Here is an 18,234-nt window from a genome sequence, read left to right as displayed (position 1 = left end):
CTTAAACATTTATGAGTTTTTTCTTTGAATTCCTTTAAATTTTGAAGTCATCTGTGTAATTATATTTTCAATTGATTTTACTATCTGTACTGTTATTACTGTAAAACATTAGTGACATAAGGTAGGAGTGTCCCTGTGTTTGTAATAATGTTTTAGATTTTAATGAACGAAATCGCTGTATTATCGGTAAATTGTTGAGTCAAGGTTTTTGGTACCAGAAATTCTTCCATAAATATAAAGATTTGATGCCGAAGTTTGATTGTACTTAACTTATTTTTTGGAAAAAAAATTGAATAAATTAATCCCGAAGGTTTATCTTCACCTATCATAGATAAATCTTTGAATTATGTTTATATTTGGTTCTGTCATTGACAATCTTTTTAAAAATTTGATATTAATGAACTCTATTACATTTCGTCCTACTTGATGCCCTTGCTTTTTAGCTTACCTGGCCATGGACCATGTGAGCTATTGCCATCACTTGGTGTCCGTCGTCGTCGTCGTCGTTGTTAACAATTTCTTCAAACGTCTCCTCTGAAACTACTGAATAGATTTGCATGAAACTTATAACGACTGTTCCATAGAGTATCCTGCACAAAATGGCCATTTGAATTTTTGATCAGTTAAAAAACATGGCTGCCATTACTAAAAATAGAACATGTGGGTCGTACAGTAGTTACAAAAGTTTCATAGGGATCAAAGTTGTCAGACGACTCCATGTAAGGATTATTGCCCTTGAGAGGTGAAAAATGACTTTTTTTTTACAATTTTCAGTCTTTATCTTGAAAACTATGATAGATAAAATGAAACTTTCAATCGCTGAAATGATTCTTATTATAAGGCCTACCAAAGTCTCCTGGGATCAAAGTTGTCAACTCCATATTAGAGTTATTGCCCTTGAAAAGCAAAAAATTACGTTTTTTGCAGTTTTCAGTCAATATCTTGAAAACCATAATACAAATGTAGATAGAATGAAACTTTCGATTGATGAAATGATCCTCATGATAAGTCCCACCAAAGTCTTCATGAACTCAACATTGTCAGACATCTTCTTTTAGAGTTATAACCCTTAAAAAGCAAAAAACATAACCTGGTGAGCGATTCAGGCTCCTTGTTTTACTTTGAAATTTTATTATATGTCGTTAGCTAAAGAAGACGCGACACAGAAATGTCACTTTTTAAACGTTTATATTTATAAAAAATAAACTATAGTATGTTTAGATACGAGTATAACGAACGTTTTCTCATGCGATTAGTGTATGAAACGCCGTAACTGCCTTATGTTATAAACTTTCATTATATGATGGTACTTTGACATTATACGATGGTAGTTTGATATTATATGCTGGAACTTTGCCGTTTTGTAAAGACAAAAGGAATCATGGGAAATTAGAAAAAAAAACAAAATGGAGGAATCACTCATGTTGATTGTACTAAAGAAGTTTGATTTGAAGCATGCGTTTGTACATTTTGAAAGAAAAAAGATAACACCAAACATTGCGGGTGTACTTTCGAGACATGAATTAGAAGCTCTGGGAGTTTCAAATGCAGTAGACATGATGAAGCTTCGAATTGAATGTATTAAATATGGCATTAGAGTACAGAGATGGCGTTTAAGAGACTCTATTCAACGTTTAGATTCATCTGGAGCTCAAACAAGGAAATCGGGAAGACTTCACAGACGAGTTTATAACGTAATGGGGCCTAACCACTTGTGGCATATAGATACTAACCATAATATGTACGCTGGCGATTCGTAATAATAGATGGTGTTGATTGTTTCAGCTGAATGACAATGTTTCATAAATGCTGTGACAAATAAAGTTAGAACCATTTATATGTGTTACCACGACGACCTAATTAATATACATAATGAAAACCGGAAGTAACACCTACTTATCATATATAGAAGTGCTACGTCATTAGTTCTCAATCTCCATTTGGGTGCACTGAAAATGTATACACATGCCCGAAAAAATTATTAAAAATCTTCGAAAATAGTTGGTATATACATGTATGATGCAGAGTGGCCCAATGATCTGTGTATGAGTGCGATAAGCGTGTTTAGATAAAAAGTTGTTTTCTGCCAGCTTTTCATTTTCGTTGGGCAAACATCCCCGCGAGACGAAAACACAACTACTGCACACTATTTTTTGGACTTGAAGAAAGAGGATACAACTTTAGAAAAATGACTTTCTGCGTATCGTTCTCTCTTTGTCGCTGGGTTGTATCAATTAACGAGCCCGGTAGACTTAATTATGACCAAGAGAAAGCGTGGGCGGCTTCTTTTATCTTTACACGGTTCGGCGCCTTGTGACACAGGTGTCGACGCAGGTGTATGACTTCGATCTTTGAAATGTAATTGTATTTCTTTTGTTTTACGTATTTTGAAATGAAACAATTTACATTGAAAATTTGAAACAATACACAGTATATAATAGGTGACCGTAGGTGAGTTTAACTGAGCTTTTCTAGTATGAACAATATTTTTTTATAGGTCAGTTAAAATATTAAAATTTTAGCAAAAAAGATTTAGAATACGAGGAAGCTTCAGCACGAAACCCTTATGGGTTTCAAATAAAATTATCAAAAACCAATAAAAAATAATTACGTAAATATTATCCTATAGCTGTACTTGCGGGGTACTGGTACACTTGTCAGGAGTAACGTTCCGTAAAAAGGGGTGAAATTATATAAAAAGTTCAATCGAGAACCAATTACGTAGCCCGGTCACGTGATCAAATGGCTGATTAAAATTCGTGTGGCTTGGGTCATCGTCAATTTTTTATCAGTTTATCTTCAAATAAACGACGTATGTGACTGCATGTGTCACATGTGTTCTGTCAAATACACATTGCTTAAAGGGGAAGCATCAAACAACAATTTCCAGAAGAAATCGAACAGGCGCGAATGAGCCTATATCCCATCATGGAGGCAAAACGCGATGCAGGCCATGAAGTTAATCTGGTGAGGGATATTTTGTATGTAGATGGTTTAGTCTACCAGGAAGATGAACAGGACGACGAGGAGGTTTGTAGAGCTGAAACGCCAAATGGAGCATCAGGGCATGTAACACCTAACCGCCGCTCCGGTTATACCCTGAAACGACAACGCATGAAAACAACACCCATGTAGAAGTCCCGTGGAGATCCAAATGCGGAGAACTGATATGACGATATAAACGATACGAACAATTTTAACTGTATTTTACAAAATGTACATATAAATATACTTACATTGAATTGTTGTAGTGTACTGAATAAAATGCATTATCCTGAAATGTTACAAAATTCAAAATGCATTATCCTGAATTTACGGAATTGTTACAAAGAGTAATCAAGGGAACCAAGGTTATAGCGGTAATCAACAGAATGTAGTCCATGGACAAAGACCAGACATGGAAAACAGACATACACAACAAAGAACATAAAGTAACTAAAATCATACATACAAAGTAACAAAAGTAAATGAGCAACTCGGACTCCACTAAAAATTGGGAACATGAAATTGTGATTTTATCTGACTTACTGAGACTGGAACAGATGATTTAGATACTATTGACATTTATGATTTTATCTGTCTTACTGAAACTAGAACAGATGATTTAGATACTATTGACATTCCAAGATACACTTTTCAAATTGAAAAATAGAAAGTATTATGCAAACATTAAATCTGGAGGCATAGCTTTTGGGTTTAAAACTGATTTAGAAAAAAATGTTAACACTGTCGACTCTGTCAGTGAGCTAGTATGCTGGGTCAAAATTTCTAAAAGTTTATTCAAAACTGACGAAGACATATTCTTTGGTAATATATACATACCACCAGAAAATTCAGTATACAGAGTAGATGATGCTATAAACGAACTTTAACAACAAAAATTTTTAGAATTATCAAATGATCACAACTAATATATTACTAAATGGTGATTTTAACTGTAGAACTGTTACTTATGATCTAGATTTTAATGAATTAAATGTAAATAACAATTGTCCTGTAGATTTTGTTATTACTGATTGTGGTAGTACATTACCAGAGCTTGACATGTTATATAAGCGTAATAGCCAAGATGAATCAAAGTGTAATCAAGAGAAACAAGGTTATAGCGGTAAGAATGTAAGCCAGGGACAAAGACCAGACATGGAAAACACATACAAAACAAAGAACACAAAGTAACTAAAATCATACATACAAAGTAACAAAAGCAAATGAACGACACGGACTCCACTAAAAACTAGGAGCATGGACCAGGTGCACCGGTAGGGTAAAAATCATAGCGGAAATAGATCATTAGATTTTTGTAGAAACAATAATTGTTTTACATTAAAGGAAGAGTAAATGGAGATAAATTTGGTAATTTTACATGCAGACAAGCAAAATGTTGTTGACTATTTTATTTGTACATATGCATTATTAAATTTTGTTGTTACCCAAGATGTATTGTAATTTTCTGAGTTGTACTTTGATGCGCATACATCTGTTGCTCTTAAATTGAATTATAACAATGGACGAAACTAGCAAAGAGCACAAAAGAAGACTGTAATGATGATGGAAAAAAGATTAAAAAGCGAAATGAAAATGATAAACAAATGTTTTATAGAAAATATAAATTTGATAGAGTTGAAAATTTACTGCAACTTTTGAATAGCATAAATGAAGATGTAGTTATAAATCAAGAAATTGTAGACAACATAGTAGATTCTTTTAATACAATTGTAATTGAATCTGCAGAGAGTGTTTTTGGTACATATACAGTTAAGAAGGATAAAAATGCATGTAATAAAAAAGAGAACAAACCTTGGTTTAACAAAGATTTTTTGCAAAAACGTAAGGCTTTTAGAATAGCAAAAAGACGCTAAAAAAATTATATTAACAAGGAACGGAAGACAAGTGCTGAACGTAGTTATAAACGAGAGTTAAATAGAGCAATAATTTACATAGACGAAAAATGAGAAACAAGATTGAAAATCTCAGAAAGAGTAACTCAAAAGAGTTTTGGAATTTATTGAGAAGTAATAGACAAAGACGTAACAGTAACGATATTTCTATTGATGTTCTGCACGAATTCTTCTAAGATTTGAACTCGACAGATGATGATAATTATGTTGCTCCTGAAGTTCAGCCAGAAGAGTTGAACGATACTATAAATTGCAATATTACAAAAGATGAAATTCAAAATTGTATTTAATCATTGAAAAATGATAAAGCATCCGGTGACGATTTTATTATCATTGAATATATAAAGAGTTCGTCACAGATTTTTATGCCTATCTATTTAAAACTTTTCAATATCACATTCAACACAAGACACGTTCCTGAAATTTGGCTCAGGGGAAATATTTTACCGTTCTGTAAGAACAAGGGAGAAAAGAGGGATCCAAAGAACTACAGGCCTATTACTATTCTAAGTTGCCTTGGAAAACTTTTTACAGCTGTGTTAAATACACGTCTTAGTGATTTTGCTGAGACATACTTTTTTCTCAATGAAAATTAATTTGGATTTAAAAAAGGTTATTCCACATCTGATAGCATCTATATTTTAATGTATTATTTGATCTTTTGAAATTAAAGAAGAAACTGTTTTGTGCGTGTAATGATTTTGCTAAGACACAGTCTGGCGCCCTGGCTTGTGGCGAAAGCTAATAGCAAGCTCAATAAATGGAAAGATACTCAATGTTGTTGTAAATATGTACATTAATATTAAGTCAGGAATCTGTAATGGCACATATTTTTCTGATTATTTTCCATGTAATGTTGGTGTTCGACAGGGTGAAAACCTATCACTCTTGCTTTTTTTCATTGTATTTAAATGATCTTGATGCTTTTTTCAATAGCAAGAATATGGAGGGTTTAACACATAATACTGTTGATTTAGAAATAGAACTAAATCATTTTTTTAAAACTGTTTATTTAATATAATGCTGATGACACTGTCCTTTTGACAGAGTCAAAGGAAGATTTACAAAACCAGGGAGTTGCGCTACATGATTACTGTGAAATGTGGAAACTTAAAGTGAATATAAATAAAAGCAAAATTTTTATTTTTAGCAAAGGAAGATTACCGAATAATTTGAGTTTTACGTATAATGAATCCGAATCGGAAATAGTAAATGAATTTAATTATTTAGGACAAAATCAGGTAGTTTCCTACGGGCAAAACAAGTAAATGCCAAGAAAGCTACAAGTGCAATGTATGATATCCTAAAGAAAGGAAGATTGCACAATTTATCTGTTGAATGTCAACTGCAACTCTTTGACAAGGTAGTTCAGCCAATACTTTTATATGGCTGTGAGATTTGGGGATCAGGGGATAACTGCATAATTGAGCGGGTACACTTAAAATTCTGTAAAATGTAATTGCACACCAGACTACATGGTCTACGGGGAGCTTTGGAGATATCCTCTTGATATTTGCATCAAATTGAGAACAGTCAATTACTGGTCCAAATTAATATTTGGAAAACAAGAGAAACTACCTGTTATTTTGTACAAACTTTGTTTACGAACATTTTTTGATGGACAAAATATGATTTGGATTAACTTTATTAAATCCATATTTGATAATTGTGAATTGTCATACGTTTGGGATACACAAAATTTTGTCAGTAATACCTGGTTTATAACATTGTCAAACAAAAACTGACAGATCAATTTAACCAGTCATGGAATTCCCAAGTTCAGAATTCACCGAAGACACTAAATTATCGAATTTTCAAAGAAAAGTTTGAGTTCGAACACTATTTGAAAGTTTTAGATCATAAAAAGGCGACCGGACTTTGTAGATTTAGGACTACAAATCATAACTTGCCGATTGAATCTGGCAGATGGCGAAATATCAATCGAAATGATAGAAAATGTTTTTTATGTAACTCTCACGAAATTGGTGATGAGTTTCATTACCTTTTTTCTTGCTCCGCATTTGATATTGATAGAAGGAATAATTTGAAATTTAGATTTAGATCACGTCCAAATATTCTTGTTATGAGAGATATAATGCAAAAGTTGAATTCTCCAGCGTAATAAATATGTTTAATAATGAAACATTTTGATGTACATTAGTAATGATTTCATACATTGTTTCGTAACCTATTGTACTGATGTTCCTAATTATATAGTTTTGCGTATCATATATTTTGCCATTAGTACTATATTGTAATATTAACTGTCTCTATACCACTGTAAAGAGGTTTATGGAGAAATAAAGATGTATAATGTGAAAAAGGGACGTTTTTATGATATATATGAGGTGTAATAAATCAAATAAACCAAAAATTGAAAAAATAATATTTTGTGTCATGTCTCCTTTAACGTACAAACAACTGTGTGATCAATTGAATTAATAAGTTCTTTACAAAGGTACTCTATTCCATGTTTTAGTATGCCGCTGGTGCTTAATACTAATAGTTCCATGTAACATTACTAATATGCCACGTGAACGTCATTGTTTTTATCATGGCATTTGCATGAAGACCTGACATTTTATGATATGTTCACTAAATCCTGTTGAACATGTTTGGAGAAAAAGCGAGTATTCTTTTGAGGTAGATACAGCTTGTTGCCTTTGTCCAATTTGATAAAGTGTTTGTATTCTGTATTGATCTCAAAAGTTACCGAATTCAACAGATTTTATTTTCGTTTTATTGTTGTATTTTCCCACCGCTGTCCCAGGTTTGGGGAGGGTTAAGCGCTCATAAACATGTCAAGCACCACCACATACTGTATTAGCCTGTTTCAGGCCAGGAACCTGTACTCCAGTGGTTGTTGTCCATCATTGAAGCAAGTATGGTGACTGTAGGTTTTAATTATTCATTGCTTGATTTTTGGTGAATGACTGTCTCATTGCCAATCATACCACATCTTATATTTTATATCAGGTTAATAAAAGTAATCAAGGGAATCAAGATTCTTGCGGAAATCAAAAGTATGTAATCCAAGGACAAAGACCAGACAGGGAAAACAGACACATACAGCAAAGAATATAAAATGACCAAAATTATAAGTACAAAGCAACAAAAGTAATGAGCAACTTGGACTCCACTAAAAACTTTGAAGCATGGGCCAGGTGCACCGATTGGGTAAGTGTCCTGCTTTTCTAGAAACATCCACCGAATTGCTCATAAAAGTGAAGTTCATGGTAGAAGAAAGAGGAAATGAAAACTATGACACGTTGAGCAAATCGGTTCTCATGGCGCAGATGGCAACACCGTAACGATCCATGAGTTCATGATGACAACCATAAAACTTCTGAAGTGATGACTTCTGTCTTGTAACAACATAACCCTGTTCCAGAAAGCCTTATTGGAAGAAGTCTAGCGCGGTACAAAAAGTCTGCGTAGTTCCTGCAAGCTCTGTCATAACGTATGAGTTGTGATAGGAAAATTCCATATGCAAGTGCTGAAGGGATGTTGCCTCAGATGAAAGGAAAATTGACAGTACGAAATGAAAAGTCATTGTGTTTAATTGATCAGTATGTAAAAAAAAATAAAGCAAAGGCATAAATCTCTTTATTCGAATATGAAAGAGTATAAATTTGTTGTTATCATATTTATTGCACGTACAATGAAAAGTACAAGTGGAACGACTGCAATTAATTCCCTACTTGATTTGTGTCTTTTCCACGTTACTTTGACATTGAACTTAACTTATTAGGGTAAAATTATTCTTCAGTTAACTCAGTTTTCTAATATAAGAATCTCGGAAAGCGGGCATGATTTTTACATACGAATTGAACGGGTTTAATACTAAGAGTAACTGATTTGTTAAGTGTGTAGATTGTAAGATTCGCTCTAGTGATTTGGTTTCTCTAGATTCCTTTATGAATATAAATTACATGTATAACTTATCTTTGATAATTTTTCTATTTCCTTTTATAGACTTTGGGCAGTGCTAGCAACTTAGCGACCAAGACATCAAGAAGCAGATCAGGGTATGTCATTTCCTGTTATATGAATGATATGAGTGAAGATAATTGTATTATGTAAAATCGGAGAAAACTCCAGGTTTATATATAGCTCAGAATGCATTAAAACGTGATGCACAAACGATGTGCACTGACAGGATAAAAGTTCTATGTCTTTCCAAAAACAAAAATTATTTAAGTTGTTATGTAGCTTAGTTCATCGTAATACAAGTGGGAGGTTAAGTGTGCTATAGAACTGGGCTTAACCCATCTTTCATATTAGAAATGCCTGAACCAACTCAGGACCATTGCAGTGATATCCAACTTTTGGGTTTTTATCCTGATATTGCCATTTGTTATACAGACTGCCTTGGACTACCGGTATTTTATCAGTTCGTTAATTTTGTTATTACCCTTCGTGTACATATAAATAATAAACAAGTGAAAATTAACCATATTTGGAAGGTAAATTTGGAACTGAAAACAAATAAAGCATTAAAAGAATGTGATAAAAAGACCACAAAAACTGTGATCCGCTTAGTTGCTCATCTGTGAAACGATAAAAGAAAACCTCTGCAACATTATATATGGTGAAGGCCTCAATCTCGATTTTACATGCCTGTTGTAAGAACTTATCATGAAAACATTTTTCTTAATACAGAAGTCCATTAAACGTCAACAAAAAATGTTTAAAGTTAAAATAATAATTGAACTTAGGAACGCAATATAACAATATATAAATAGAAAATGAACAATCCGTAATAATAATAAGTTATCGCGTTATTCACATTATTAGTCAAGAGTTTTTTCTCTCTTTTTTTCGATTTATTATCAAAATATGAGTCGGATTAAGCAGACTCACTGTGTACTTTATATCAAGTTCAATTGGAAAGTAATGTTCGCCGAAACGAAAAAAATATTCATGGACAATATTATTCATATTATCCAAAATAATTTAACGAAAAACCAATATTGTTTTTTTGGTTACTTTTAAGTCGTCTTTTGTCGATAGTTAGATTAAAAACAAGTTCACCAAATTAGACAATGATTCTGTCCATAAGCTTCGTATAAATCTCTTTCGCTGTATCAGAATCGCTTTTCAATATAGAGTTTCTGGCAACAATTTGATAAATTTCTACCTATCTTTTCTGCTGTTCTTGTACAAACAGCGCTGTGTAATATCTTTTAATACAAACTTTAGTTGTGAAATGAAATGATAGTAAAAAATGTCGAAAAAGCAAATCTTAATATAAGTATATCTTAATAACAATTTAAAATTGATTTTATAGATTATAGCTTCATAAATTACAATAAATTTATAATGCTTCTTGAATAGAAAGTGTTGTGGTAAATCTGAACTATTAACTGCAGAAAGTTGTAATGTTAATAATGTTGAAAGAGTTTGAAAGATCTGTCTTTATAATTTTGCAGTTAAGGAAATCAGTACATACATGGGAGACTCTTTGTCCATATGTTACTTAGTGTTTGTCAACAGTTATGGCAAGGTATCAATCGTTAACGGTGAAAATGTTTTCCTACTTCTGGTTAATTATTGTCCTACATGATATACGCACTTGTTTCTGAATTATATTTCATGGCTTTGATCAACTCCAACACAGAATCAATATATTCTTGTTCTAGTATTATCTATTTCCAGGCATTGTCCTCTATCAAAATCTTCCGATAAAGCATAGTGTTTTAGCTTTGGAGTTATTGGTTCGTAGAGTCAACAATACTATTAGGTAAAAAAAATAGGTATGATGGGTGAAGCAAAAATGGAAATTGATTTGAATACATAGGAGGATCCAAGGAGGCCATCCCCTTAATGCGCAAAAAAATGTGACTGATTTTATAAACTTAATTTGAAATCTCTGGAGTGAGCCTACCTTAGGCCAATCACCAGCCCCTCCCACTTTTTCCCTATTCAGAATTTCTGGATCGGATCCACCACTGGACTGCATAAGTCTTTTATGAGTGTTAGAATTTTTGTTGTGACCAATGATAAAGTCGTCTTTAATTTCACATCCAATCAACATCTGCTAGAGTAATATTACAACTAACTTCATCTTTAACGCTTTGTTAATTTCTTATATCGCTGTTGGGTAAAACATGTCATGTGAAATATTTCATATTTATTTTACCGTTTTCATTGTAGAGATAGCATAAAAAAGACGTCTTTGGAAGCTGTACTACCAACAACAAGGCCATCTGAGGTTATGGGATCCCAAGATCGTAAGTCATCTAAGGAATCAGTTGCATCTTACAAGATGTCAGGACAATTAGCTATGTCTTCACCGGAGTTATCCAGATTACATTCTGCAACTGTGCCAAGATCTGGATCTAAATTACCACCAGGACCTTCATCTCAAACATTACCACGACCGTCATCACAAACACGCTCTTCATCTCAAACGCTACCACGGCCATCATCGCAGACATTACCACCAGCTCCATCGCATACATATCCTTCCTCAAAGGCACTGCTTCAACAGTCATCACAAACACTACCTCGACCGTCATCCCAGTCACTACCAAGACCTCAGTCCGAAACATTACCAAAAACTTTGTATCAAGGACTGTCATCTTCAACGATTCCACCACCACCAAAAGGCGGACAATCGTCAATACAGTCTATGAGAAGAGCTTCTTCTGTTAGAAGCCAAGCAATGTCTCATCAACCACAATCACTACCAGGATCACAAATGATGTATGCACCTCGTCAAAGACTTGATTTTGATCCCCAAACACAGGGATCAGTAATCGGTCCACCATTGTCAACTTCATCACGAATGTCAACTCCAATCCTGCAACCTGATCAGCAAGCACATCGACAAATGAGTCGTGGTATAAGTAGAACTGGACGTGGTTCGTCTTCTGAACGATTGGAAATGGCTCAAAGAGGATCATCTGGAAAACAACTCTACCGACCAAGTATGCCATCGACCCAACGCATGAGTAGGAGCACTATCAACAGTTTAAGTCAACACAGTTCTGAAGTTTCTGATAATGTTTTGTATGTGAGTAGAAACGAATATCAACCTGACGATAACTTGAGTTTGGTAAATAGATCTGGTTATGAAGACAGTAGAGCTGTTCCAGGTTATGGCGGTAGACATGAATATGAAAATAGCAAAGAGAATGTTTTATACATCAGTAGGCAAGAATATGAAGATGATGATCATAACAACGTGGGCTATATCAGTAAACATAAGTATACAGATCATGATTTGGAGTATGTCAGCAGATCCATTTACGGTACCAAAACTTCTCCAACTAGAATCCTTCCATCAGAAAAGAAGTAAGTAGGTTTTACCTCTATGGTGTGATATTTTCAGATTTGCGGATCGTTGTTGACTTTTTTAAATAGTTTTGGGGGAGAATCAACGAACACATAGAATAAACATTTTGATTCTTTTCGATTCATACTGCCGGTAATATCACTGATAACATTTAAATAAGCTTGCTTTCTTTAAAAAAGGAGGTTTTGATGACTTACTGATTTTATCCAAATATATCACATTAAAGCAGCTATCTTTTCTTAAAAGCGTCAACCAATTAACAGTTTTTAATTTCAAAATGGCAAAATCTCCAAAGATGTGCAGTGTTCATTCGGCTAGGTGCGTGTTTTTGACTATACTGCGGTTTCGTTTTCGTGTTATTATTTCCTATTTGTTTGATATCAGCGAATTGTTTGCAAGAATTTGAATTAATTTCATTGTATTGAATAAAAAGGGTAAAACTTACTTTTTTCTTTTATAAATTGATAGGCCTGTAGTTCTGATTCCAGTAAATGTTTTTTTTTTTTAAAAACATTGTTATATCAATAGATGGAAGTTTTACTTGGGGCAAACATGTGTGATTGCTATGATCATATTACAGGTCCCCAACTAAAGGACTGACTCCTGAAAGAGGCCTGTATGAAGCTACTGCTAATGTTGACATGGGGTAATTTATTGAATTTTAATGTTTACATATTTGTGTATGTTGTTTTCTTATTTAATATCTGGTTTTGACCCTAATACACTTTGAATTGGGTAATGAAGGGAGAAAGAGGTTATCTTTTTTTCAAAATTGCCTGGAATATTCATGATTAAAATCTCTTAAATTTAGCTATTACACTATATTCAGATATTACAAGTGCGTGGTGCAGTCTCCTTGAGGAAAACTGACTAGTTCTAACATTTAGTTATGCTCTTCTTAATGTTTTTTTTTCTGACGCAGTCGGTATAGTTTCGCTTTTTACCCTTTGACCTTAAAGACGCTCTTCCTTGGAAACGCAAGTTACCTGATCACAATTCTGTTTCCTGATTGGCCAAATACTCATAACTTAGTAGAGTTCGAAAAAACTGTATCGAAAGTACGTGCCATGTGTAATTTTCCTGAATGAAATATTGACAATTATAAGTAAAAAGAACAAGATTTAACTGCGTCGATATATCATTTTTTAAAGATAGTACTCGTTTTCTTTCAAAAATCTTCTCCTCTGACATTACTCGACCGATCGGAACCAAACTTAATATTAATGTTCTTTGGAATATTTTGTATAGAACTGGTGTTTGGATTTTTGATCCGTCTGAAAACATAGCCACAGTTACAAAAAAATAGAACAAAGAGGTTTTTTCGCATATATCTCCTGAACCGTTATGTTTAGCCAAATTCTTTCAATTGCCGAAATGATCCTTATTATAAGGCCTTCAAAAGTCTGCAAGGGATCAAATTGTCGGACAACAACTTTTACGAGTAATTGTTCTTGGAAGGTAAAAAAATTACGTTTTTTATACAGTTTTCAGCTAATATATTGAATACTATGATAGATGGAAACTTTCAATCGTTGAAATGATAATTATGCTAAGGTACGTAAAAGTCTGCAGGATTATCAAAGTTGTTGGACGACTCCTTGTTAAAGTTATTGCCCTTGAAAGGCAAAAAAAATAACCAGGTGAGTGATTCAGGCTCCTTGGAGCCTTCTGTTTACATGTACATTATGTCATTAATAATCTTTACAAGTTTTTTTCTATTTTTCACAACAAACTGGTAACTTTCGAACTGTCATTGAACCAATATTTACTACTATTGCAGATTCTAGCACGATTTAGATAAAGGCATTTTTTTTTCTTTTAGACTTCCACCTCCTCCCCCGCCTCCTAACTGGATGTTTGCATCAAGAGATCCAAGGTATTTGATATACTTTGTATTGACATTTTATAGCATGCAGGATACGATATTATACAACAAAATCCTAGCATGGAAGTTACAAATTCATTACACATGTACATTGATGTTTTCATAAACAAACTTTTTATACGATTAATACTTTATTACGGAAACCTTTTAGAGCCATACAATTTACTTTTTACCTCTTCTGGCCGAAGGCCATGTGAGCTATTGCCATCACTAGGCGTCCGTCGTCGTCGTTAACAATATTTCAAAACTCTTTTCCTATGTCTCTACTTGACCAATTGTAACCAAACTTGGTACGAATGTTTCTTGGGATAACCTGCATAGAACTGATTTGGGAATTTTTGGTCCGTCAAAAAACATAGCCGCCGTTACTAAAAATACAAAATAGGGACCAGACAGTAGTTTTTCGCATGTATCTCCAAAACCGTTAGATCAATCTAAGTTCTGACATAGGTAAAAGTGTTCAACCTGATGAGATCTATCTTTATTCAAATTTTGATTTTAATCTGTTAAGCCATGTAAGAGTTATTGCCCTTTTTCGACGTTGTTTTGCTATTTTGAATGTTTTTTTTTTTTTCAAAAATCTTCTCTGACACTACTTGTTTTCAGGGATCAATGTTGTCAGGCGACTTCTTGTAAGAGTTATTGCCCTTGAAAGGCAAAAATCTAACCAGGTGAGCGATGCAGGCTCCTGGGAGCCTTTTGATATAGTGTGTTATAACAGATTATTAATTTGCTATAACAGACAATTAATTTGATATTACAAGTTAGTAATTTGGTATAACAAGTTAGTAATTTGGTATAACAAGTTAGTAGTTTAATATAACAAATTACTAATTTCATACAACAGTTTTATTATTGACTGTTACATGACGTATCAATTATTCCTTTTATTTACTAGACTTGACACTATATGAGCAACTCTTTGGTCGTTTCATGAAAACAGAGGACGTTTACATTACCAGTGCACCTTGTTCGTGTGCCAAGTTTAAGTACGGTCCGAGTTTTTTATTTGTCTGTTTATTTTTTTTTTTTTTTGTGCACATATATTTGGTTACTTAAATTTATATTATTTATTAGGTTTGTGTTTGTAGTCGTCTCGATTTTCGAATTCGATTAACGTACATAAGAATTCAACTTACAATCACCAAAGACGAATACATGAAGCATAAAGAACCCATTACACAGTGAACTAAACCATTTCGCCATTTACAAAGAAAACAAGAAAGAAATAAAATACATTTCATAAAGTACAAATGACAACAAGTGAACTTTGACCGATCGAACGCAAATGATTTGATATGTTTGTGCCCAATTTAAACAATCCTTAAAACTAAACAATTCCATCTGTATCGAACGTTTTTATTATTGGTAGTTTATCTGGATGTGATTATAAATTCAAAAGTCTTCTGACATCATAAAATAACTATGGACAACACATGAGGTATATTGGAGTTTAGATTTCTTAGTGATCTGCAAGGGTGTATGTGAGAGAGGGGCTTTTTAATTTTGTGGTGAACTCTATGATTAGGAAATGAAATACATCAAATCTTTTCTTCACTTTCAATGCTCTCTGTGCGATTGACCTCACAGTCTCTAAATTTGTTTAATTTTCATGTAAATCCTTGCCGGCTAATGAATCAAGTTAGCCAAAACAACAGACGAGGAGTCGTTCGGGGTAGTGGTATATTTTTCATGAAATAGTAAATGGTAAACTTCTTTTATACATTTTTTATTAACATTGTTAAATTCTGCACCTATAATACTAAATAAGGAATGATTGGTCTCCATAGCGAATACAAGTCAGATCCATCACTTGCATAAGTAGGTTCACATATTTCTTCTCTCCATTTCATATTTGCATAAATCGGTATCCATGGTATTGTCCAGATTCATTTAACTTTTCCCACAAGAATGTTGCAACGTTTAGCAAGTTACTGGAAAATCTTCGTCTGTATAACCCAAGCGACGCGGTAATGCGCTTCTTAATGTCTTGTTTAAATCATTATTTCATGCTAGCTTGCTAAGATTAATTTAATTTCTTCGAAAATAAGGCGTAGGTAATAATACATTTCTATTTTCTATCAACTTTTTTCTATGTTCCATGTTGATCTCTTCACAGACATGTGATAATTAAGTCACGACACCATGTTACTGAATGTAAAATTGACTGTAAAATACATGTTGTACTTATGTAATTACACCAAATAACTGAGTTGTATCAAAGTAGTAATTTTTATATCAAATAAGTAATCTGTCATATCAAATTAGTAACATGTTATATCAAATTAGTAATCTGTCATATCAAATTAGTAACATGTTATATCAAATTAGTAATCTGTCATATCAAATTAATAACTTGTTATATCAAATAAGTAATATGGTATATCTAATTATTAACTTGTGAAATCAAATAAGTAATTTGTTATATCAAAGCAGTAATCTGTACAACAAATAAATAATCTGTTATAAAAAGTAAATTGTATGGCCCTAAAAGGCTTTCGTATTTTGAAAATTTTAAGTCTGTACTTAAAGTATTTTTCAATGTTATGCTTCGATCATTTTGATGAACTTTTTAGCTTCAGTGGACCACCCTCGAAGCCTGGCAATCAAATAGCCCTCCCTCCAACAGGTTCGCCGTCACCAACTAAAAAGCAGATTCCCGATTCAAGATATAGGTCCCCAACAAGGACGCTGCCATCACCAGAGAAGCAACATGAGTCAAGGGAGCAACGAAGTAGTGTTATTGATGCCAAGTCTGATGACTCGGATGGCAAAATATCAATTCATTCCCTATCATCAATTATACCAAAGTCCCCTAATATCCTTGATCCGAACAAAGAGTTCCAAAAATCAATGAAGGCTTTAGCTACCAGGCGTATCAACCTGGATAGTACTGATACAGATTCAGGATAGATAATACTGTTGTTTTGTGTTTTAAACTTTATATTTGTTATTATTATTGTTATTTTATTTTGAATATTATGAAATATTTTGTTCAAAGATTGTATTTAAAAGATTTTCCATGTCAACACCATTTGTTTTCCTTAATATCGAATCCGAACAGTTTTTGATCTGGTCAGAACGGTTGTTAAAATATAACACAAAACATCAACGGAAAATCAAAATACACCAGTGGAGCACTAACCGAACTGCGTCCCCTTTTAGAGAAAGAAATATTTTTATTGTGTCTTTTATTAATCAGATGTGAACCATTTGAGACCCCATTTCTTCGGGTTTTTTTTTTAAAATCCTTTGCTTTGTTGGTTGAACTTGCAAGATTTTAACATGAAACAAATTCTTTCAAAATTTACATTGCGCCATCAGCAATTATCTTCCTTCATGCACTTCTCTACATAATATGATGAACAACATTTAAACAAAGTTTCATTGAACGGCAACCTTGGCCATGATTGAAATTACTCCTAAATCAAAATGGTTCTCACTTACCTGATATATAACAATACCCTAAAGTTTGGTTTAAATCAGATGTAAACTGTTTTAGTTATCATCCGGAACCTTAATTTTACGGGAAAAAGTTAAGTTTTTTGGCCGCTGTCACTGACTGTTTACTGTCGTTGACCATAAACGAAATTTCACCTAAATCAATAGGGATCTCACTTACCTGGCATGAAATATCCCAAATTTTCGTTTTAATCGGATATTAACTTTTCCAGTTTGTTTTTCGTCAGGAAACAAATGTCGACGCACACATCCGCCTGCAATCATCAAATCAACAGCCGCGTTCAATTTGGTTCCAACCTGGCAAAAAGAACAGTTACCATCTACATTAGTTGCTGTTTAAACATTAATTTTAATCAAATATTTGTTCCCTTAAGCGATAACAGTCAATGAATTAAAATACTAAACAGCATAGGTTTGCAAAAGGGTCATTAACCTCCCTTTTTCGAATTTATCGCATCATGAAAGCTTGTATCTCAAAACCATGTTTTCTTCCACATAAGATACACAAAAGCAATATAAAAAAAGATGACATAATGAAATAGCAGGCATTCATTAAATCTCTTTCTTTGAAAATTAAATTACATTTAAAAAAAAAGATACAAGTAGTTTATGAAAAGTGGATACACAACGGATTCCCTCTACCATCTATGTGACGCGGATGTGCTAATTGGTACACCAAACTCTTTGCA

General features: G+C 33.2%; 1 protein-coding gene and 1 long non-coding RNA gene across 2 annotated transcripts in view; one reads left to right on the top strand and one right to left on the bottom strand.

Moving 5' to 3' along the window:
• LOC148619027 (uncharacterized) overlaps positions 1-17,112 on the top strand; it is a 69,207-nt gene extending 52,095 nt beyond the window's left edge. The window contains exons 25-29 of the mRNA XM_088578509.1: positions 8,874-8,926; positions 11,055-12,197; positions 12,779-12,844; positions 14,021-14,074; positions 16,660-17,112. Coding sequence (XP_088434635.1) covers positions 8,874-8,926; positions 11,055-12,197; positions 12,779-12,844; positions 14,021-14,074; positions 16,660-16,996 — 1,653 coding nt within the window. The 3' untranslated portion in view covers positions 16,997-17,112. The remainder of the gene's footprint in view (positions 1-8,873; positions 8,927-11,054; positions 12,198-12,778; positions 12,845-14,020; positions 14,075-16,659) is intronic.
• LOC148619026 (uncharacterized) lies at positions 366-17,818 on the bottom strand. Its single transcript, XR_015921511.1, has 3 exons — positions 17,706-17,818; positions 3,237-3,274; positions 366-543 (listed from the first exon to the last, which is right to left on the bottom strand). It is a non-coding gene; the product is annotated as an uncharacterized LOC148619026 (long non-coding RNA).
• Positions 17,819-18,234: the final 416 nt, after the last annotated feature.

The sequence above is a fragment of the Perna viridis genome, chromosome 4 (genome assembly GCF_037379345.1).
Source record: "Perna viridis isolate PV_CMFRI_1.1 ecotype Kerala chromosome 4, ASM3737934v1, whole genome shotgun sequence".
In the NCBI taxonomy this organism is placed as follows: domain Eukaryota; kingdom Metazoa; phylum Mollusca; class Bivalvia; order Mytilida; family Mytilidae; genus Perna; species Perna viridis.
Note: the sequence above shows the minus strand (reverse complement) of the source record. Positions and strands in the feature narration are given on the sequence as shown.